Source organism: Diplotaxodon limnothrissa, linkage group LG10, assembly GCF_057381915.1.
Source record: "Diplotaxodon limnothrissa isolate DT_005_m linkage group LG10, D_limnothrissa_male_GT1.1, whole genome shotgun sequence".
In the NCBI taxonomy this organism is placed as follows: Eukaryota; Metazoa; Chordata; class Actinopteri; order Cichliformes; family Cichlidae; genus Diplotaxodon; species Diplotaxodon limnothrissa.
The window spans coordinates 25,128,678-25,153,379 of record NC_140605.1 but is presented as its reverse complement, the minus strand read 5'-3'; the positions used below and the strand labels follow the sequence as shown (position 1 = coordinate 25,153,379).

The following is a 24,702-nucleotide window of genomic DNA, read 5'->3' as shown; positions in this document are numbered from 1 at the left end:
TGCAGAGTGGGAGAAAAAGGTAGTGAAGGGAGGAGGAAATTAAGCAAAGGGGAGGAAAAGAGAGAAACATAAAATTAGACTTATTCCATTAAAGACAAAACTATAATTAAAATATGATGTTTTATGATGCTCAGCAGGCATAAAAAAATGTTATGAGTTGTAAGCATAGGTACTAGTGCATTCCCCATCATCTTCAGGATATATTAAAAAAAAAAAAATCACAACTCATAACACGGTGGAATAAAACAGATTTAATCAAAATGTTTACTCTTGCAAAATGAAAACACAAAACATCAATATCATTATACGTGTCTTTTAATATGCAGCAGTCACAACGCTGACATTCGTCCACGAGGAGATTTTATGAATGGCGAGAACTGATAAGGAGCATTCACGGAGAGCGAGAGACGCACAGCAAATGGTAAAACACGCACACGCACAGAGAGAACAATGACAGATAGCTGGCACAGATAGGAACATTTAGGAGGAGCACATTTGAAAGTCGTGGGGATTTTTTAGTCAATTATATAATTACCGTTAATTTGCATGTGTGTAGGTCGCTCTGCTTTTGCAGACAAGTGTTAGGATTTGGCTTCTTTAATCCCTCCTGTGTGTGTTGGGTTGCACAGATTGCAACCCTGCACTGAGTCTGAGAGACTTTACACTTTTCTCCTCAGCTACACTCTGGGATATGCGAGCTTTAACCTTTATATTAACAGCTTCATTCTGGCCTCTCTTGATTGGGAAGCATGTGATGTCTTCAGACACTAAAACAGAGGTCGGGTGTTCGGATTTAGCTTCCAAAAACCTACCTGAAATGAAAAATGTGTCATCTGAAGCTTTGAAGAAAACCTTTGTAGCTGTGGAAGCTTCGATTGAAAGCAGCAAATTTTAAAATGCCGCATGCTAAAAATAAGAAACAAAGCAGGGATTGAACATCCTGCAGATGACAAATGGATCTTTCTGACTTTGAGAAACTGTAGTGTCTGACAGCGAGAGTTCACCCCAGTCTGCCTGCATACTAATCGCAGCTTCCCTCTAGGTGTGAGTGTCTGTACAGCATGTAGGGAACACGGTGCAGTAATGCAGGGCTTCCACTAACACAGCTGCACGCTGCTGTAGCAAAGCCTCTGTAATCTTTGGATCACCCAGCTGACAGGCACTGCACCGACACGACGGAACAAAAGAGTCGAGACGGGGAGATGGAAAGACGGCACAGGTGGACGAAGAACAAGCAAGAAAAGGACAAAAAGATTTAGGAGGCGGACAACAGTGACATTGAGACAGGCAGTGATAGGATTGGGTTTAAAAGACTAGACTAAGACTTTGGTGGCACTTTAGTTTAGTTATGACAAGCATGGGTTGCTGTTGATCACAATTACAAGCACCAATGTACAGAAATTGAAATTATTTTTGGCCGGAGATGGTGATTACAAAGTTTTCAAGAAGTTAATTAGTTTATAGCACAAATACTCATCTGCTGTATTTAGATGGCAGCTGTTCTGACTGTTAAATGGACCAAAACAGTTTGTAGCCATTACCGTTTCTGTTTGTAATAACCCTAAATAAAATACATTTGGCTGTACAACATAGTGTAACTGAGTTCAATATGTTAAAGCCCTGAACATAAATGTAGCTGCAGAGTTTGTTTGATTAGGAAAATGAAGCGAAGGCTGGCATTCATGCATTTAAGGAATTAAACCTACAAATGTAGTCCTCTAGTCATGTTGCTGAAGGTCAGCAGTGCCGGTGAAAATGCGGCTGCCTGCTGTGCGCAGGTCTACAGATGGATACTGAATAAAATGGCTGGAGGATGGGGAGTTACGCAAGAGGTCTTACCCAAACAGGCCCCTGAAGCAGCGGAGGCAAACGGGAGAGAGACAACATTGAAAAGTGTGAAAAAGTAAAAAACAAACAAACAAACAAAACAAAACAGATTTCTGCTGAAGTGATTCAGCAATGTCAGTGTAGCAGTGAGACAATGCCTGTGTATGACAAGGCTGCTTTCTTCGCACAAACACACGGCCCAAACAAACATGTAGGCTGACGGGACGCACAACAGCTGAAGTTTAGACACTGACAGGTTTGCTGAAATAAATAAGCAGAAAAATGTCAACAGCAACTTTCATAACGCCAGCACAGATTTATCCACAACATGAGACGTTAGCAAGCAGCAGCAGGACACACATGAGGATCGCTCATATCACTCATCAACCCAGTTTGAGATCAGGCTAAATAATAGGATCACCCCTCTATCTGATATAATGCAGTTTAACAGCAACATAAACTACACATAGTTTGACATGAAAGAAGGGTGAAGAAAACTAATTTGGAGACTCAGATGAGCACAACATGTATTAGCACAATGTACGCTAACGTATGAGCACAATATGTATTACTGTAAAGCACTTTGGTGTAGCGCTGGTTTTAAATGTGCTATACAAATAAAGTTGTATTGTATTGTATTGTAACATCGCTGCTACCAGCATGTCGTGAACTGCTCAGCAGTGGTAGAGCTGTTTTGCCGGCCTCCTCACATCCTCAGTCTTTAAATGATGTAAACACTAAACAAATGACACACTAGCACCACTTTTCACATAATCTGAAAGTGCATTCCCAAAAATCAACGGTCAGTCAACCAAACCGCACACCTAAATATCCATCCAATCCGAAAAATCAGGAAGTATGAGTTTAGATTAGATTAGATGAAGCTCCAGTTTACTAGTTGTTAACAGTCTGGCAACAAAAGCTAACTATCTAACTAGTCCAAAGGATTCTTCCTATTGTTTAATCTGCTGTAAAGGCAAATCAGTATCTGTGAGAATAATAATGTCCTGGACAATTTACAGTAAAGCCATAACTGCAATGAAAAGTGGAGGTCATGGCAAACACAATCGTTAAAAAACACACTCGTTATTGTGGTCATATCATAAGTTAGCAAATGTAACTGTAACAAAAAGAAAGGGGGATGACTTGAAAGACAAACTGAGTAGAGGCTAGAGGCTAAAACCTCAGTGTATTGCTTTTCAATCTAAGCAATGTAAATCATCTGGGGTGAATAATATGGGATGTGTATTAAGGCAAATGCACAAGGCTGGACATCTTCATTTGGCAGAGAGACAACGTGTTTACTGCCTGCGTCCCCTTGTCATATAAAAATCTACTCTGCAGTGGAGTACAATGACGTCCAAGATCAGAAGAAGCAGTCGCCGTGACGATCACTTCGTAAATAACCCAGTTTGGCTGGAGCACCGTTGAGTCTTAAAACACAAGGTTTTCTGACTTAACTGTGAATTGTAAGAGTGTGTGCATAATTTTAACTGCACTTTATAAAGTGCACTGTCCTCGGAACAGCCCGTACCTTTCTTATATAGGCATACATACGCGCGCAAACAGACACACAAAATGTAGACAACTTCACATGATGGCCTCCCCTCAAATTTTCATCCCACAACAGGCACTGATGAATCATGATTGACCCAAATCACCAGTCTCATCTCCATTCTCATCTCCACTCCCTTTAATCATCCATCTATTCCTTTGAACCAAAGGCTCTTTGAATGGTGCCAACTTGCAGAGAAAAAAAAAAGAAAAAGAGGAAGCAATGAAAGTCCTTTTTTGCTTTGATAGCACAAAGTCGGTTCAATAGCCGTGTGATAGTGTGTTGCGTCATGAGACGGAGCGTGTTTACTTTTCGTGCGAACTCTGTGGCTTTGTGGACATCACTGCGAAGATGGAAACTGATAGAGCGGCGACAGCGAGACAGAAAAGTTGAGTGAGCCGGCTCTGTAATTAACAGAGAACAGCGTTCCTGTCTACACAGTCACAGTACGGATTTAAATGAGGCCTGGAGAGGCATGAAATGATCAAATGAAATCAAGCCTGTTACGGGAGGAGTACTGAATGTGAGCCTCGATTGCCGCAGATGCTTGCCAGTACAATGGCTGGTTATGGATTGGCAATGCTTATGAGATGATAATGTTTTTCTGCGTTCTTGTGATTTGCCTAGAAAAGATCTGCATCACGCCGGCTGAAAATACGTGAAAGATTAGGCGGATTAGACTGAGGCTGAACCGCCAGGTTTCTCAAGCTTGTGGAACTTCCAGAAATGGAAATTCGTGGTAAATACCCAACAGTACCTGGAAGTTTTCTGTGCTGGTCCTGTGAAAGGCTGTGCACTTCCACAGCAGTGCTCACTGATGAAAATCTGACATTTCATGCAGCTAAGGTATCTTTTCAGGAAGAGGTCCCTGTAGTTTGTGTTGAATTGGTTGGACTCTGAAACACCACTTATCTATAAATGTGTGCAGGCATTTTAGTCGTCATCAATTTCCTACTGTCATGAGCTGAAAGAAGAGGGTAAAATGTGCTACGCTGATGCTTTCTGATGGGCACCGAGGAACTTTAGTCAGTAAGTCACAATTGCACACCTGCTGAAGAAAATTATGTACAAATAAAACCACCAATGGAAAGGAAGTGGACTGATGCAATCACACCCTGTCTGAAGCTGTCAAGGAAAACCACTTGAGCTCACTAATGTGCTAACACCCTCCCATAAACCATTCGATTCATGGCATGCTATTTTTGTTACTACAAAATTACTACTACTAAATTACTACACTTTTTTGCCAACATCAAAAAATCCTCTCCCCATTTTTGCTATCCCAGCCTTACAGTATTTTCTTCTATACTTAATTTTACTTTAAGCTTATACAGGCAGCAGTTCTTCTCAGTTTTTCTTTTTTACACATGTGTACGCCTACCTGAAAGGTTTAGGTGGCAGTATACTGAAGCGCGTCTTCTCCAGCATCTTCCTGATCTTGTTTCGTCCTCCAGACACAGTGTTGGCCTTCATTTTTCGGGTGGCCTTGTGGTCAGTGGGGAACTCCATGTCTCCGGGAAGGTCGGCGATGGAGAAACGATTGCCTTTTTTCTCCTGGATCTTGGGAATGTGAAGGCCGCCGTTCTTCTTCTCATGCGCGATCCTGCTAAGGAGCTCTTTGAAGACTGAATGGGAGGAGGAACAGAGAGAAATGTAGCTTTGTTTTATTTTATTTTTCATGGCTTCGTGGGTTTTCTACCATCTCTTACAGCTCGTGACAGGATGTCAAAAACTGGCGTGCAACCAAATGTACTCACCAAAGATGTTGGTTTTAACTGTGAGGGAGAGGTGTGTGTTATTTCGTAGGATGTCTGCAGCTTTGGAGAGGGAGATGTTCTCAAAGTTCTGACCATTGATCTCCATGATCTGAAGCAAGATAGATTCAAAAATGAAAAACATGGCAGCAAAGAATCAAAACTGCCTGAAGCACAGCAGGGGTGACCACTAGTCTCATAAGCACAAATCAAATTACTGTGACAAAAACATAATGTAGATCTTCGACTCAAATCTGAAACACAGCTGGTATTATTTTTATTTCTCTTAACTCGGCGTATCTCTTAATAAGGTGGCTCTGGTCCTCTATGACTCAGAACGGGAAGAAACGGTTGAGAGTTCATTTCTTGCCACCTTTAGAGGAGAAGAATCTGCTTCAAGTGAATACTGTGCAGTTTGTTTTTAAAAAGCAGTAAGTCAATCAAAAAATGTGAAAGCAGTTCACCTGCATCAAGTATAAGAGTCCTTACAGTAAGGTTGTGAAAAAAAAATACCACAAACTATTTCAGTCTCATTCACAGCGTCCCTGACAGCAACAGTAAAGGGTCCCAGATTAAAATAGCTCAGGGCTAACTGTTTTCTCACTGTGACACGTTCAGCATAAGGATATCTGATCTGTAACTGTGTCAACAACAAGCACAAAGGCTAGCGACACAAATACAGGCAAGATGAGTCATTATGAAGTTCTTCTGATGTGCAGCTACAGGAAGCCAGACCTTCACTTTAACCACCGTTATAACAGAACTGTCTTCTTCAAATACCTTCATTAGTTATACCGCGAACCTAAATTCCAGCTGGTAATGATATCTGTGTGAATGACAGTTGATGGCTTTAATACTCAGACCATCTTAATCTAATCTAGTAATTATTGCCATCTAAGCTTCAACTCCCAGCTGAGTTGATGAATAAATCTACATTTGGCCCTCAAAGCCACTCAACTTCCGTTTTAATGAGTGACTCTTTGTCCAGGTTTGAGGTAACGAGAGCTGCAGGGCAGATATATGTAAGGACTTGGCTTTATTGCTTCAAGTTCCTTTTTCCGTTCCCTAAATACTGACCAGACTCCAAGCTCCTGCTTGTTATGCTGAGAAATAAATCTTTACTCCAGTTTGACTGACTATGAGGATAGCACTACTGTTTTTACTTCCCTCTTTCATTCCCTGAATGCTGATCAGCCTTTAAGAAGAAATGCATGATTCTGTCAACACAGATGATTTTTCAAAGTCATGATTTGCATTTTTTTGCCCTTCCTAACATCCACTCTAAATCAATAATGTCCACTACGTGCACCTTTGTCTCTGTCTCTGTCCCCTCCCCCCCGGAAACCTTAGTAGACATCAAATGGCATCTTAACAATTTAGAGAAGTCACTAAACATGATCAGACTTTCTAATTAACAGGCTGCAGTGTGCTGACGAAAGGCTCATTACGCACCAGCAATGGGAAGAATCTGTGTGACAGACCACTGTACAGTAACCACACTGTCACATTAGATCCTCTAAATAAGACTGCTGACCTTGTAACCGCTGGACAAACCAAATCATGAGACTATGCTGAAGTGATATACTGTGGTAAAAGATCAGTACTCCTGCTGGGAAGAGCTAAAACCTGAAAGATTTTAATAAATATATATTTATTATGATTTTTAAGTTGATCGGGGTGGATCACATCACACAGAACATTTAATTATGTGACTGCATGCTATACAGTCCACAATCATCTGGGAACTAGTTGACTGAAGCGCCGTGATGGTCCTCGTTATAACTGTTTAATTGGGGACTAATTAACATCTAGGGATGCATTTAAATGGAATAAAGTACTTGCCAGGATTGCAAAGTAAAAGTAATTAGACCTATATATATATTGTGCATTTCATGCAGCGGTGTATGTATATTAGGACTTCACCACACTATTCCTTACTGTCCTCTTACCTGATCCCCCTTTTTGAGTCCTGCTTCTGCAGCTTTGCTTCCTTCTTCCACCGACTCGACAAAGATGCCAAATCCTCTCTCGCTGCCGCCCTGCACGCTGAAGTGGAGCGGTGATTCCCTAGATGCCTTCTGCAGAGTGATCTGTCTCCACTTAGCCTTGGCTGCACATGCTATGTTCAGCAGTCTCAAATGGCCCTTCATTTTCTGACGATGAGGTAAAAATGAGAAAATTATGAACTGAAACAGAACTGCATTTACATGTGCGCTCGCATCCTTAGGTTTGCAAGTTGTTTTGGACAACAATAATAATTTAAAAAAAAAAAAGAAGAGGTAGAATATAAATACTGATGCATTAACTGTTTGACCTTATCTAGCATTCTGCTCCAGGGAATCTAGACCATAAAGAGTTATCATAATACACCAATAAAACTAGAGGTGTGAGGCTTAGCTATGACCATGATGATTTTAATATTTGAAATATATTTTACATTTTCAGCGATAAAAGCTGAGGAAAAAGTGCATAAATAATTTAATGAGTTCACAGAGACAGACTTGTTACTTTCAAAAACTTGTTGTTCTGAATTAGCATTTAAATAATTTTTGATGTCTTTGTTATTGCATGCGATGAAGGATTTCTGCTAGAGGGCAGGGAGGTGTTGAGTGTTTATTTAAAGGCTAATCCGAGAACTTTGATAGGGCAAATCAACGAGCACATCAAAACAAGACATTGTGCCAAAATGTGGCCAATTACACAAGCTGAGGTAAATAAAAGCTAACATCACTATTACTATTGGAGAAAACACAACACAATTTCTGAGCTTAAAAACACTGAATTGGAGAATAAGTCAACAGTCTTTATTTGATCTTACTGTCGCTTCTAGATGTTTCTCGAAGTCCTCCAGGAAACGCGTCATAGCCGGGTCACCCTCGAAGTCGTTGAAGTGGTTGTTGACCCACAGCAGCACTATTCTTGTTACCTGTGAAACAGAGAGACAAAGCACACAAAGGTAGGTCTTGTGAATGTGTTTTTACATTTCACATTCTCCAAAGTCCTTCAGCTGAGCTTCGACAGGAAATGTGATTGATAATTATGCTGCTTGCTAAGGTCAGAGATCATCTTGAATTGAACTCTACCAGGAGTTAGACTTTCAAGGACACTTTGGGAGGCGAAATGCTTGGAAATGTGAGTCTATTAATTACAACCTACAGCTTCAGATTAAAAATATGACTGTTACCATAACAAAATGCAAACTCGGTTAATTCTTCAGTCCAATTATAGAGGTATCTATCTTTAGCTTCTGAGGAAAGAAATAAAAAACCATAGTAATTAGTAACGCATAAGAAACAGAGGCTGTATAATAACGAGCATATGGCTGCAGAGAAAAGCTACTAGTTAACTACTAGTTGACGGCTTAATTTCTGCCACAATAATTAGAAGGGAAAAAATGCAGAAGGAAATAATAACATCTGTAAATTTACACGGGTGGGAACATTGTTCCAACCTTTGCAAAAGGTCAGAGTAGAACACAATGCATCAATAAAGAGGATCGATGTACACACTCTGCTTTTCACTCTCCTTTGTGCCAGTGTTTGTGTGTGTGCGTGTCTCCAAGGCAACTTATGCTCATGCTCTCTTTTCTCGTCTTCCATATTCTGTCTCTCTCTCTCTCTGTGTTCGTTCTCTACAAGATTAGTTCCTCTTTAAGGGGGCTGAAGATTATAAGCCTGAATGACAACCGCATAAAGACTATCGACTGTACAAGGCTAATCTTAGGTTAACGTAGCTGTGGACGACGGGAGTGTCAGGCACGCACGAATCGCTACAGTGCTCAAAGACGGCTGAGCTTGCTGAACTCTTATTGATCGGCGTGGCCGAGGCACAGCACGTGGATTTCCATCAACATGCATGGATGCAAAACATCAAGAGGGACCGCCATTTAGAGAACCACCGTATAATGAATGATTAATGTAGACCGTTTTAACTGTATAAGCATTTTCACCTTTGCAGCGTCTACACACGCTAATGCTTTGCCATTTCCAGACTTTGTGGCTTTTTACATTTTTCACACCTACTGATACTGTGTGAAAGCATTCACACATCTCTCCATACACCATGCAAAAGTATGAGAAAGCTCCTTACCCACATCTTAACCATCCCAATTACAACTGCCCAACGCAACCCCAACGGGCACAGGTTACCATCCTTTCAAGTGATGGCACTCAAATAGAAATCTGAAGGTGCGCGAGAAAGTGACCACCGGCCACAAGATAGTCATACATGCATGCGCACACACACACACTCACCGTGTCACGAAGGCTGTCCATCTGGAACCACTCCAGCAGCTTCTTGCCAACCTCCATGGGACTTGAAAGGAATGTCCTGTAGGTCAGGAGGAAGTCTTCGATGTAGGTGGGGTCGACCACCGACGGTTCCTCCACCAGGTGCATGATCAGACGCTCAGGTGTTCCCTGGGGTGAAAAATACACACACACATACAAATATATATACATAAGGATGAGCTGAGAAAAACATAGATACACATGTAAGACAGTTAAAGTCCAAGGTTACGACGGATCTGAGAGGCAAGAACACCAAGCTGTGTCAATATCAATCAGAATAGTGACAAGGACATAAGCTATAAAGGTGCAGGTATTGAACAGAGCTGTCAGTGTCCCATCAATAAAAAAGACACACACACACACACACACACACACACACACACACACACACACACACACACACAGAACAAGTATTTTACAAGTGCAAATGCTTTTTTTTGCAGAATTACTGATAATTTAGATTTGTATAAGAATAAAATACCTCAAATATCCAAGGCTACATTCCTGATTTCTGTGTCTAGGGGAATTTATTTTCCTAAGCAGCAGACTTAAAGTATCGGTGACGTATAAACGTCACTGTTCTTGTTTCTGTGAGTTTGTTATTGTTAATGCCACCATAGCAGAGGTTTCTCGGGGGGGATGTTTCATTTGACAGGGAACAGAAACTAGAAAAGAATCCACTTTTGTCAGACACAAAAAGAACAAAGCCAAAAACAGAAGCAGAAATGCTAACACTTGTGAATCGACTCTTATCCGCTGGACGTGTTTCAGAGCCAGCAGCTTTTCCTTGGAGCAGCAGCCAAGAGAATCGTTCATGCCCATTATCGGATCAATACCTTGGGCTGCCTCTGGAGATTCAGGGAAAGGATCAAAAGGGTTTAGGAAGGCATTACAATGTAGAGTAAAAAAAAAAAAAAAAAGCTCTGGCAAACACTAATAGTGCTAACTCTGTCTCTTAACAATCACTGAACAACATCGAGCAGCTACACTCGTATTTTTGTAAGATGATGCATGTGAGGGGGATGGTCGATTTGTAATGATGATGTACTTAAATCAATCACGGGGCATTTGAGTATTTCTTTTAGCAGATGATAACGTGTGAAACCTTGACTTTCTGGTTTCAGAAGCAAGTCATGTTACAAGCTCAGGGTGAGATTAAACGTGCTTATTAGCTTCTGGCATGATTATAAGCTTAACCTTGACCTTGGGTGTTAATCCTTCAGCGTGTCTCTGCCTGTCTCATCTTTATTAGAGTATGTTATTGCAAAAGGTTAATTGTATTTTGGCACCGAGTCAGTTAAAGAAAAACAAAGAGTGCCACTCTGTCTTGATCCTATGTTTGAATCTCAAACATCTTTTGCGGTTGAGGTTGGGTTCACACAAAAAGCAAAGCAGGCTCTTGTTCTGGGACCCCTCTGCTGCTCTTCAACGTTTTAAATTACTAACCTTGATGACAATGTGTCCTTTCCTGGTCCCGCTGCGGTCCAGCTCCCGGTGTTCCTTCACCATCACAATCTCCCCCTCTTCTTCCACCTTGTGCGTATTCCTCTCCACATGGTTGAGGATGCGCCAGTAGTCCTCCTGGGCGATGCAGACAAACTGGTCGAGGATAACATGAGGACAGCGGATGAACTTGTAGTAGAGCAAAATACTGCTCTGCACCACATTCGGGTATTCAAACAACAGCACGGATGTAGAATTACGGATGGTAGAGAGAGGCATGGGAGGGACGAACGGATGAAGGTAGGAACGTCCAACACTAACAAAACTAAACCCGATACTCTGCCTAAATTTAAAGTACCTATGGTGGTCCAAAATCATCTCAGCTAGCTATTTTGCAGAAGCATCCTTTGCTATAAATTAGACACCAACTAAACTAACCTCCCATTATACCATGGTGACAAGACGGCACGAGTCTTTACTACTCTAAAGCATCGTCTCTTGCTATGCCTTCCCTTGAGTAAATCATCAGTTTCTGCATTTGCCTAACCAAGCCCTACCTCTGCAACTTCCTTTGCATATAAAGACAGGAAATGATGTGTGCAGCAGAGGAACTGGCCAGTGTGGACAGAGGCAATGTTACCGCGAGTACACGCTAGGTTTCTTCTACCTTTCAGGTTCCTGCTCTATATTAAGACCAAGTTTCTCTGTGAAACCCACAAGGCTCTTAGAAAGGCTGCTAGTGTATGCGATGTGAAAGATATGACGCAAGCTACGCCTGTGTCTTCACAACTAAAATGCTGTATTCAATTTGAACTCTTTTTATTTAATCATTCCACCTTTTTATAAGAAGATTATGAAAGAAGGGAAAGCGTACGTTTGACACGTAGATTTCGCTGTGATTGCAAACCACTACTGGGCGCTTGAAAGAAGAAATGAAAGCAGGACTTCACTTTGTGATTCTCGCACTGTGACACACATTTTCCAGAAAATGCTTAAACACAGCAAGATTTTAAAGAAAACACAAACCCCTCACAGCGTTCTGTTAGTTTATAAAAGCAATGATAAAAAGTGTAATTATAACAGTGTAAAAATCGATTATTTTTACCTGGCAATCATCCCCTTTGGTGCGAACCTCTCCATTCATGTACTGCTTATCCAGTGAGGGTGAGATGCCGAAGCTGTTGCCCATACAAAGAGTCTCCGTTCTCCCATCGTGATGGCTAATTTCGACTGCTCCGTTCAGAATGACATACCAGTGGTCCAGCTACAGACGGAGGGGTAGAAATAATAGAAATAATTTTTAAAATGACCACAAAATAAACAATGTCAAACTTTTGTTTTGCTTGAAGAGATTATAAATCTAACAGCATTGCTGATTTCTATGTGTGTGGTTTTTTTTACTTTTCTTTTATCAAAACAGGGTAAAATGGGTACATCTGTTAAAACCAGTGTTAAATACATACTGGCTCGACCGCAGACGAGCAAAAAGGAATCATTACCGTCACTTGGCATGGATTTATCTTGAATCATTAGATTTACAGACCTTTACAGCTTCACTAGAACGTCTATTAAAATGGCAATACATTACTAAACAACTAAGCTGTAGTGCCTCTTCACCTCACTGTACAATACCTTGTGCAATACTTTTTGTAAATAGTCAACAGTGCAATAGACTCAATACTTGAAATGTGCAATTCACTTGTATTTTTATTTTTTATTCCTATTTATTCTATTTATCCCCTTTGTATATTTTATTTATATTTGTTTCTGTATTTATATATATATATATATATATATATATATATATATATATATATATATATATATATGTATATGTATGTGTGTGTGTGTGTGTGTGTGTGTGTGTGTGTGTGTGTGTATATATATATATATATATATATATATAACAATTCTGTAACTGTAACTTCGGTCGTTGCTGTGCTTTTTTTGGAAATCGAATTTCCCAGAGGAACCCACCCGAGGGATTAATAAAGTTCTATCTTATCTTATCTTATCTTATCTTAAATGTGGTAAATTGTGAGCATAATGTGCTTTGTGTGAGGTATGAGTAGGCTGGTGAAGAGGTATTGTGTCTCTAGTGGTGGCTTTTGAAAAGGAAATGCTAGCAGGCATAATATAACAAGCCATTCATCCTGAGTGTGAGCGGACAGAGGGCGGGTGAATGAGCCCTGGGCTCCCTCTGCAGCAATAACTGATATTTCCTCCTCATTGCCTTTTCATTCTCTTGCTGTTTCTCACCTAGCAAATCTACGATTCTACCCTCTGTGCTTCACAGTTTGGCTCCCACATCAATTTCTAATGCTAATAAATAATAAAAATGCTAATAAGGTGGGCTACGATGATTCGCAACACATGCGCTGTGAACAAAAGTTCTCTTTTAAATAAACTTTACACAAATATAATATTTCCTGTAGGATAGACCATCTGAATTTATTGCTATGAGTAATGAAGCCTGCACGGGTAGGGAAAATGTTCTTATTTCCTATTATCAATCTGGAGTGGCGTTCTAACACCGCCAGGAAATGAGTAATTAAGTCTGAAATGCGGGTTAATACATATTACTGTGGTATGAGTTAAAATGTCATTGCTTCCATTGACTGCACAGACACATCCCAGGCCCCACTTATACCTTCAACACCTCTCTTTTACCTTTGCATCCCTGTGATGCGCTCATGGTGCAGATGTGAAGTTGCCCTTGCCGGACTAAAGTATCTAGCAAGCCCGACTGAAGAGGAGCGTGCATAAACAGAGGGACATCTTTTTAAACAGCTCATCAAAAATCGCCAAACACGCAAGTTGGTTCCGCGCAGTTTGTCACACAATGTGTCTGCTAGCTAAAAGGTACAGTTCTCCCAGCAAGAGAAAATGGTAAACGGCCTGTATTTGTATAGCGCTTTACTAGTCATCCACCCATTCACACACACATTCACACACTGGTGATGGCAAGCTACATTGTAGCCACAGCCACCCAAAACATACAATGTAACCAAGTAGTAGGGTAGGTTGTACGAATGGAGCTCATTTTGTTTGTTAGCATTTAACTCATTCTATGAAGAAGTATAGAAATGTACTATAAGACGTTTACTTCTGTTATTCAAAGGTTGCATGTAGCAGCACAGCTAATTACAGCCTGTACACAAAGAAAAATCTACTGAAGCTCCCATAACAAACGAATATGCGACTTATTTTCTAAGTCACTCTTTTCCTCGAGCTGCACTGAGGTTTCTCTCGCATGCAAAATCCCACTTTAACCCCTGATCATAAGGACAAATTCTTCTTCTTCAAAAGCGTCTTTCCATGTGACACTCCCTCGACTCCCCCATTGTCCATTTTCTCTTCCTTTCCAGCATATGGAGCACTTTCTCTCTCTTTTCTACATCTGTAATACCACTTTAGACTCTTTATTTTCCTTTCCCTCTTCACACTCACTTAGCAAAGTCATGCTCACTTCCGAGAAGGGCCAAGTGCTTCTTTTTGACCTTCAACACAGAGTCCACAGAGAGGCAGTGGAGTGGAGGAAAAATGCCCATCAACTGCCTCGACACAGACGGTACGGAGTTGGTTACACAGACGCACATCACCTATTTGTGTCTTCTTTCCACTAAAGTGCGCGTTTATGGTTTTGCCCTGCTGATGTGTGTTCCCGTCCTCCTCCGAGCTCGGCGGCTGGCAGTTCATTGCCATTTATCACCCTGTCAGTTCTAATGCTGCTGCATGTAACCAAACAGCCATGACAGGGCCCCCGTTTCTCAGGCATGTAACTTAATTAATTAGCTGTGTAGCAGCTCGAGTGATTGACGGGGCTTATATGCTGCGGTGACTTTGCACATACCAGTTTTGCCTCGTGAATTAGGATGGCGAGGATGTGTGTGCACCTGTGCACGGGAAAGCGCACGTTGCTCCGTATATGTTCTTCTGTCGTATGTGTGAAGGCCTTTATATGCTCCCACATCTACATCACTGCTTTCCATAATGGGTACGTTGGCGTGTTTGCAACTGTTTAATACTTGTGCGCACTTATTTATGTCTTTTCAAAGGTTACATCACTGTTCTGCTTGATAACAAAAGGCAAAGTTAAGATTTTTTTTTCTACTGTGATTACATTAATTGCCCAATTAAGATTCAGCAACTCAGCAAACAGACCTTGTGTCAGACTGAGTAAAGATAAACACTCATTTAACTATTAAGGGAATTTAGTGTGTTATCAAAGCAGATATAATAAAAAACATACTTTGCATGCTGTAATTACACTGGAAGCAATTAATCTAAGTCAGTAAAGTGGCAAAATAGGATGGTGAAAAATGAATACCACTAGTTGTTGTTGAAGAATTGAATTCTGAAGGTTAAATAGAACTTGTTCAGTTTCTGTGTGTCCCTTTTCACCCTGTTCATACCTCCTGTTTGTCGTGGAGTATGACTGTGCCGGCCTGCTCCACCACTTCGAACATCATGACGCTACACAAGTCCCTCCGCACGGACATGGTCATGTTGGCAAAGGCAGGCAGCTGGTGCATGAACTCCAGCAGTTGCTCTGTGTTGCACAAAAAGTAAGCAGCAGAGAGAAGAAGTCAAATGAAAAAGAAGGAGGAACAAGCATGAAAAGACCGTGCACAGACTAAAGCGATGTGTCTCAGGTGTTCAGGGCAAAATGCACATTGATTTTTTTCTTCTTCCCCCACCACAGACAAACTGCAACATTTCCAAAACGATCTATAGATTTTTAAATGGTCTGCAAGAAAATGTTACTCATATACTTCACCAGAGCAACTGCCAATGTCAATACAAACACAAAACATTTTAGGATGCTTGTCGTCTCAGCCCTTGGTGCTCTGAAATGCTGTAAAAACTCGTGATTAAAATAGAAAAAAAAATAGAAGAGGACTTGCAGAACTCCAAGGACAATGCTGCATTGCACACCAAAATTTTAATCTCTAAATCTTATTAAATTGGGCTTGAGCGTTGGCACACTGCTGCTGACAAACAAACAGCAAACATGCCTCCACATCAGCTCTTAAGTCTTAAATCTAACCCCTCCAAGCACAAGTGGATCAGCGCGCACTACTAGTTTTTATGACTCCTCAGAAACATTTACAAGTTCTACCTTTCCTCTTCATCTTCCCTCTGCCTCCTCTGCACTGCAGCTGAGAGCACAGTGACCCAGCTCCAACCTGCAAACTATGCTGCTTGGCTCAGTAGCTCCTTTTTACTCCACTTGGTGTTAACACCTCGTTCAAATCTTCCCTTTTCTTAGTAAAGGAAAGTAGCTTAAAGTGCAACGCGTATAGAGTTTTCCATGGGAGGAAAACAATCATAAAATGTAGATTTATCACGTTTAAAAAAAACACTAGGAGCTAAGCACCAAAACTCTAAAGGGTACCAGAGGGTTCATTTCGATGACTGCCAATTGTCCTTAAATCTGGTTTACAGCCTCTCTATCTTGTGATATATTAAAAAAAATAAAATATTACATCAGTTATCCCTTTATAGTAATTTATTACATTTTTAGGGGCCAACAAAGGTGAAAAATGTAATAGAAGTTCCAAAAAAAGGGAGAGAAAAACAAAGATCCTGATTTTCGAAACTTTAAGTGCCCTCTCCTGCTTTATTTTTCTTTTAACCATCTCATCAGCCCCAAGGACGTATTCATCAACCGCCTGGGAAAAATGTCTTTTTAAAGCCCAGAAAGCCCAGCGAAAATATTTTTATCTGTTTATTCAGGAAAATTCTTTCAGAGAGTTTCTGAAAAGCATCAAAAAAGTAACTAATGACGTGAAATAGAATAATAAGAGTTGGTTGAATTTGGGTTCAGCCTGTTATCCCTTCAGTTGTTCTCTGTGTCAGGTATTTCCTCTCAATGAGCTGTGCTTGTAATGCTGAAGGCCATGAGAAGGCCAGCCTTCCAGCAGGCACGCAGCAGGCCAGGCCTTTGCTTCTCTCAGCTCTCTGATGCAAGCCCCTCCTTTAGGACCCCACTTGGTTCTGTTAATGAGGTTGCCTCTGAGTGCCTGCTTGAAAATACAGACTAGTGTTTTGGGACAGCTGCAAGGGGTCTTTATGAGAGAGGGAAATTTGTATATCACTCATCTCTCATTCTGTACTAAATGAGTCTAAAAATAGCCACTGAGACAGCCCGAATCTGTCAGTTTATTTTAAGTCACTTTTATCCCAATTCAATCAAATCAAAGTTGTCAAACTGACCGATGTCGTCGTCATTGCGGTCGACAGGATCTTTTTCTAGACACTCTCGGACCAGATCTCGGCCTAGGAGAGTGTCCGAAGCTCTCTCCAGGTCCTCATCTTCCTCCTCCTCCTCCTCACTGTCCACTGCAGCCTCTGGAAGTCCAGAAAGGTCGACATCCCCCAAATCACTCTCTGTGGCCTGGGAGCAAAACACAAAGAACGAAAAACTGAATATTGGTCGGTTAGTAACATCAAAAAAAGGAAGGAAGAAGTCTTTGAAGTCCACCATGTCTCATTTGACAAATGAATTGAACATTTTACATATTAAATGTGAAGGCTCCTTTCTTATGGCTTATGAAAAAGATTAAATTATGAAATTCAATCGCTTTTGATGGGGCTAAAATAGCCTCAGTGTCAAATGGCTCGACCCTCACATCATTCTCGAGCTTCCAATTCCCAAAATAACGTGACCTAGAAATTCAAATTGGGGGTATTGATATTTACAATGACAAGAGTCCTCTCAGGCCTTGTAAAGAGGAGTATGCCATTACAAGACAGTTTAAAAAGCACAACACGGTGAGCAATTATTTGCAATTATTGAAAAAAATGAAGAGCATGAAAGACGTGCGACTGTGATGACATAAAGACTAAAAAAAAGCCTTATTGTTCATAATTTCTAGCATTGACGGCTTTTCAGTAACAATTTACTCGCACGAAACATAAAAAAGGATAACCTTGGAAAAAGCAGCTGTAGCAGCGACCGTGAGCTGCACCCAGACACCAAGTGCCAGACTACAAAAAACCAGGCCAACAGCCAAATATTTAAATCCATTCACTCATAATTCATATTTCACAGCATTTCTCCTCTGCGAGGCAGACAGATGGTTGGAAGAGTATGGATCTAAAAGGGCATGAGGCCATTCATGTCAGTTGGGAATTGAACCGTCAACTAAAGGTGAATCGAGGAGCTCTCTGGTGGTAGTGGCAGCGCTACCGGCCGTCTGTTAGCTTTTTTAGGTGGGCCTAAAAAAATCTGGAGAGCTAAGCCTGATTTAACCCCTGCTTCTGTCTGCTTTCCAAAATAATGTGAATACATGTGCTCATTTAGCCACATAATTCACTTAGACCTCCAGCATTTATCCTGTTTACTGAAAAAGAGATATTTTGTTAAATAACCACTCGTTACAACTAAGGTATGCAGAAGAGCACCTCTGAACACATGGTGATCCTAGAAGCAGATGGACTACAGACGAATGTGATTTCTGCAGCGACGTTAACATGTCAGAGTCAGAATTTGGTGTAAACGTCGTTGAATCTATCCTGCTTTGTGTCAACGGTTCAGGCTGCTAGTGAGGGTGTAAAGGTGTGTGTGTGGGGGGAGTATATTCTTGGCACACTTTGGTCCTCGTAGTATCTGATCTTTATATCCATATTCCAATTGATGCTTCTAACAGAATAGCGCTTGAACGTGACAGTGAGAACACTGTACTCAAATAGCTTCCATACTCACCAGACAGAGAGCCCCTTGGGGATGTGGTGGAATGGGAATTGCATCATGGATGTGCAAGCGACAAATCTGCAGCAACTCTGTGATGCAACCAATTCAACATGGACAAAATCTCTGAGAAACATTTGCACCTTGTTGAATTTGAGGCAGTTCTGAAGGCCAAAGTGGTCATACAATACTAAATGTAAGGTGTGCCTAATAAAGTGGCCAGCAAAATACATATTAATTAGCCTTAGCTTGAACAAAAAAAAAAATCCCAACAATATTACCCTAAATTTATCAGTAACTATTGTGCGTTTATCTCTTCATTTGCTCAGCTACATTATTCGTTTTTTCTTCATCTTCATTCTTTCTACATTTTGGATTTACAGTTGAAAAGACAGGCAGAGATATATTAGCTGTTGATATCTGGTGGGGAAAAGTGAATTTCCTAGTCTATAGATTGTAAGATGGCCTTGCCAGCTAGCAATACAATCAAGCTCTTAGGCTCTATGGATAGTTGGGACATGGCCAAAGTGTTTTTTATGTTTTTCCAACCCAAGGGTATTGAGCTAATAGTCCATTCAAAGTTCAGGCCTGCTGTTGTTTTTATAAATTAGGTTGAAGAAGCCATTTAGAGGACTTTTAAAACACACCTGCTCCTCAGACCTTTCCTGTTCCCGGATAGTAGATGAATTTAATCTGGTTGAATATAAGATGGAAAAAAAACAAGCCAGGAAACATATGCGAACATAGATGTGCAGCTGGACTTTTTAAAACGTGCTTTCCTCCTCTTGTAATAATTAAATGACACGGCAGTATATGGAGCATCTTTAACACATTGAACTGTCGAAAGGCAGATTTTTTTAAATTAACTGTACAAGATCTAACATAGGAAACTTTATTTCCCTTCTAATTATTAGTCCATGCAGTTAATATGTCTCAGAGACTAAGACAAAATGCAAAAAGCCTTTTAACAGAAACATTGTAGGTAGTGTGGGAGAAAAGGGGTAAAAAGAGACAAAAACTCATTCTCTTCCTCCTCACCGACATATCAGTCAGTGCTTCTGAGAGCCCAGTTCATTCAGAATGCATCGTCTGCCCTTTCAGGCCAATACCCCTGGTCTCAGATCAAGTCTGAGGCAGGGGGACATTTCTTAGAAATGTGGCATCAGATCTACACGAACCACTGCATTTTACCACGTCCCATCCCCAGAAAGGAGGCAAAAAGGTTCAGGATATACCACGGCCAGGAGACGAACAAGCATAAGAGAGGATTACGAGGAGTTAAAGAAAGTGATGAAAAGATGAGGAGAAAGAGGGAGGTGAGCTGCTGAGTGTTAAGCCGAGATAAAAGAGGGAGCGGAAGGAGGAAAAAAACAAAAAGAACGTGTAAGAGAAAACCCACAACAGATAGCTTTTGCTGCACTGACAGCTGAGGATCACAGCTGAGTGAAGGGTCAGCACTTTAAGACAGCTGTAAACAAACACAGAGCCGGGTCAGCGACAAGTGATGGGATCAGATGCGTGTGATAAATATCTAATCTGAGGATGAACAGAGTGAGTCTCTGTGTTAAACGTTTGACCCGGGCCGACCTGACTTACATCAATCTGCAGTCACAGCCTGAGAAAGAAAGGGGGTAGGATTTCATTTTATTTATTTATTTAATTCAGCAAGTCTCCCCCCTCACAGTCATTTGTGGCGATTTCCTCAGTTTGTCTGCTTTGATCACTCTCCCGTGTTACCTAACCTTATCTTTCACCAACGTTATCTTGTTGGCGAACATTTTGTTATGCGTTGTTGTAACATTTACAGTATGTACTGGAACCTAGAAAAAAAACATAAGCTGCATTAACATTCCCGGGTGAAACAAACAAATTAGTTTTGTGGCCAGCAGAGCCCACAGATCGCACCAGCACATCAACTAACTCATTAGTGTGTGGCAAACAGGCCACGCTGGTTCCCATTAAAGCCAGCAGAACTAACAAGCCACTGTCAAAAAGGACGTCTATACACATATTCACAGACGTGTGCAGAATATAGCATGTAGGTTGTAAAGTGGGGGGAAGATAGCTGAAAGACAGTGCCGAAATGTTAAATTTAGTGCAACTTTCTGTGTAAAGAGGGGGGATTAGGAGAGCTAAGGGATTAAAATGATTACATGGAAAGCTTATGTTTGCTTTTATGGGTTACTGATTTGCAATCACTCACACAGTCTACACTTAAAAGCTTGCTCAACTGCCAAAAATGTTGCAGGAATGTTAGACAGATACAAAGACAAAGGCTCTTCTTTGGCTATTTTACTTTTACACGTAGGAATTTCCCTTATGTAGATTGAGCTGTTCTACCTGCTGTAGCTCAGCTAAAGATGGAGCTGTAAGTGTTAGGTTCATTTTCTACATGTGACCTTTAATCTGCTGCAGGAAGTACAGAGGGGGACGAGTCACCAGGACGCACAATAATTAGAGAGACAAAAAGGATTAGAAGGAAGGTGGGCGGAGGGTTGATTGATAAACTGAGAACACATGAAGATGGAGAGAATTCACCTTTCAGCAAAACACACGACCAGAAACAGTAGACAGGGTTTTGTCACAGGACTGGAAAGAGTTCATTCAATTAAAAGCTTGTTTGCAGTAAAAGCATGAGGATACTTCAAGTAATTTGTGAGACAAGAGTAGTTTTAACTGACTGGCTGGATCCTATTTTACATAATACTGACTTTTTATAATGAATTTGAACAATTAAAGGAAAGAGAAGAGGAATTTGGCAAAATGAAAGGGAAAAATAATCAGCTTTGTGGAAATTTGTATCCATAAATCCATATTTATGTGTGGGTTTATTTGCAAATAAATACAATAAACTTTTACCATAAACAGGGAGGTACCCACCTGGTAAATATCTGAAAGGCTGCTGCTACCCGAGTCACTGGCGATACTGCATCCCGACTGGCTGGGCGGCATGTGCATCACCTGCTGGTGGGCATGGTCTGTTAGGTGCATCTTATTGAGATCGGCAGGAAGCTGCTCAGACAGAGAGGAAGTGGGAGATACAGAAGAAGACAGAGAGGGTGAAGAGGATATGAGTTCAGCTGAGGCAAACATGCACAAGGTTCAAAAGAGGCAAACACACACACGCACAGACACAGTTAAAAGAGGCAAACACACACACGCACAGACACAGTTAACAGTGACAAACACACACACACACACACACACACACACACACACACACACGCGCGCGCACACAGCTGTTTCATCAGGCTGAAAGCCACAGCTGGTTTCACATGCTCCGGGCTAATTAACCTGAAGACGATGGAGCTCAGGATATTTCACATTGCAGTGAATTATGAGCCGGGGTGCAGACAGATACGATATCTGGTACACTGTGAAGGTTTGGAGGTTGCTTTGATATTTTTGGAGTGACCTCAACAAAAACAATTAAACAGTAAATCCTGGTTTCCTCGTTACACAGACAGCTTACACATGTACAGAGTACACACAAGGACACAGATGAATACTCAAACTTCAACAGATGGAAATGTATTTACCCCCCTCCCTCCCTCCCTCCAAAAAAGGCAGAAATAAGCACAAAAGCACATGCATGAAACTCCAAGTTAATCAATTAAATCAGAAAATACACCAAGCAACAAAAAAGACAGTAAATAAATAAATGTGTCTACTTCCAGAGAAGAAGACAATTTCCACAAAGACGTGTGAGCTTTGATACAAACAAAATCAATATTGTTTTTATTTTGTTATCACGTTTGCTGAAAATTGCCCACATACACTCAAAATCTGAGCTGCTGAGAGCTCGCTCTCCAATAACACTAAATCCAGATACAGAATGAGGTAAAGCTGTCAGTCAAACAGTCAAGAGGCTTCCAAAGGCAAGAGCATCAAAGTGCTGTAGTGTTAACTGAGCGCAAAGGCGCAGAACCAGCAACCTCACCGGTGTAACCTATAAACATTTGCGTAGCCTTCAGTTTGCACTGAACCGAGACGCTTCACATACCACAGAGCCACTTCAAGCACAGAGGGGGACGAGTCACGAGTTTCCATATTGTGAATTCCAAGTCTCTTTAGAGAAATTTGTATTAACTGGACGCCAAATAATTCCCAAATGCACATCACAGTACACATCACTAGGAAACCTGCTTCAAAAACAATAAAATGCCCCTCAATGTAGAGATTTTCAGGGAAAATAAAATAGAAAAAAGTTCTTAGTGAAGTTGAGAATGGCGGCACTCTTCGATCAAAGACCGAGCAGCTCTGCGAGACTGGAAACAAACACCAGTGTCTGAAATGTCAGGTGCTGATTTTACTACAAGTCTATTAAATCAAGGCTGGAGAGGCTCAGAATTAGAAAACAAATGTTGCATCTACTAAACAGCTGTGGAAAAGAAAAGAACTGGCCTAAACTCAGATGAGGATGACAGAGTGTGAGTCTGAGGAATTAAAAACATTTCGTTAAACCTGTTTAACCTCAATTTTATGTGCAGGCGGACCAATGTCCGTGCTCCCCTCTCTGCACCGGGAGCAACCCAGACGATCTTTAAAATCTCAAGCCTTACCAGTTTGGGCCGGGGCAGTGTCAGGGTTAGGGAGGACGTCCTCCTGCGACACTTTGCGAACCTACAGCACACCTCCTCCATCGTCACATCAGACCGCACTTGCCTTCCAAACGCACACATAAACACTCATTTTAAGTCTGCGCGTATAACCTATGGTGGGAAAAGACTCACCAAGCCAAACTGAAGCTAGGCGAGGCTGCACGGAGCCAGGGTACCAACATGCAATATTAAAGACGTTGAGTCTGGGGGTACGCCACCCCCCACCTCTTCTAATAGGCCTGCTGGCCTCTACAACCACATTCACATAGAGGGGTGGAGTTTAAAAAGTGTAAAGGCTTGTTCTTAATGTGCGTTGTATTCAAAATTAACTATTTTTTCTATTCTGACATTTCATGTTTTATCTGGATGCTTTTTAAAATGCAATTTTGTGAAATATGTTTGCTATATTGTGAACTTAAAAATCAAACACTTACATGTTTCACTAGACCACTACACTGTTTTGGTTTTTTTAAATTGAGAAACTCTTCTCGCAGAAAACAGTAGGTACATTGTAAAATCAAAGTGTCTTGCAGACAAATCTACCTGCCAGTTCTTTACTGCATTTTTACAGGCAAATTAGTTTCAAGTGCGCTTATTATTCTGCATTCCACTCCACACAGTGTGCCAGCCTGTGCACAGCCACCTTTTACCCTGAACCTGGAATGAGAAAGAGCTCATCCTCAAAAACTAGAGCTACAGATGGTAGTGAAGCAAAAGCCATTTAGGAAATTATTTATTATTTATGCATGAATTCTTGGACTAAAACCTGGCCATGAGAGGAAATCAGCCCAATTAGGACCAGTATTAATCCATTCACTTTTGTTTAACCCTGTTAGCTTTGCCCTACAGATTCAGTCTCCCTTACATACACTTAAAAAGAATCTGACAGCACTCGGCTAAAGTACTGTCTAAAACTACAGAACCCTAATAAATTTGTCGCAGAGCGTTAATAGTCCTATTAGTGACACTTAAATAGCAGGATTCTAATTACAAAGTGTGCTTTTGTATCATTCACATGCACATAGTGAGTCAGGCCTGAGGTTTAAGTCGTGACTAAAGGAGCATTTAAGTGAAATCCATTTACTATTAAGTACAGCTATATAAGCATATTGACCAGTAGACAACATGTATTCCATGTATTAAGTCTGTTTTGATGCTATTGACTAAATTCCACACAATCATCCATAAACAGGAGAATTCGCCAATCTTATTGTTGAGCAACACTCTTTGCTGTTTGTTGTGCTTCTTTGTGAATAAGAAGGAAGAGAAAAAGTGAGAGGGAGGACAGAGAGCGACTGCTAATTTCATTACAGATAAATACTTATTGATTTCTGCGTGATGGAGCAGTTATCAGGCAGTGATGATGAAACTCCCACCCTCATTCATTCAACAGATTTCACACAGAGGTAGAAACTAATGTATCAAACTGCTCACCGATCGAGACTCACAAACACACCCTAAGAGGATATTAACGAGGAAAAATGTTGATCGCGATCGATTAGCTGGTTAAGTTCAAAGGGGTCCAACAACAAATTGA

At 41.0% G+C, this 24,702-nt stretch overlaps 1 protein-coding gene across 1 annotated transcript in view; it reads right to left on the bottom strand.

Annotated features, from left to right (window-relative positions):
• The window catches only part of rapgef6 (Rap guanine nucleotide exchange factor (GEF) 6), a 136,965-nt gene that overhangs the window by 24,210 nt on the left and 88,053 nt on the right, over positions 1 to 24,702 (bottom strand). The window contains exons 8-17 of the mRNA XM_085364654.1: positions 21,445 to 21,576; positions 17,088 to 17,268; positions 15,284 to 15,420; positions 11,974 to 12,132; positions 10,872 to 11,024; positions 9,390 to 9,554; positions 7,955 to 8,062; positions 7,086 to 7,289; positions 5,140 to 5,248; positions 4,764 to 5,007 (exon numbers count right to left, since the gene is read on the bottom strand). Coding sequence (XP_085220780.1) covers positions 4,764 to 5,007; positions 5,140 to 5,248; positions 7,086 to 7,289; positions 7,955 to 8,062; positions 9,390 to 9,554; positions 10,872 to 11,024; positions 11,974 to 12,132; positions 15,284 to 15,420; positions 17,088 to 17,268; positions 21,445 to 21,576 — 1,592 coding nt within the window. The remainder of the gene's footprint in view (positions 1 to 4,763; positions 5,008 to 5,139; positions 5,249 to 7,085; positions 7,290 to 7,954; positions 8,063 to 9,389; positions 9,555 to 10,871; positions 11,025 to 11,973; positions 12,133 to 15,283; positions 15,421 to 17,087; positions 17,269 to 21,444; positions 21,577 to 24,702) is intronic.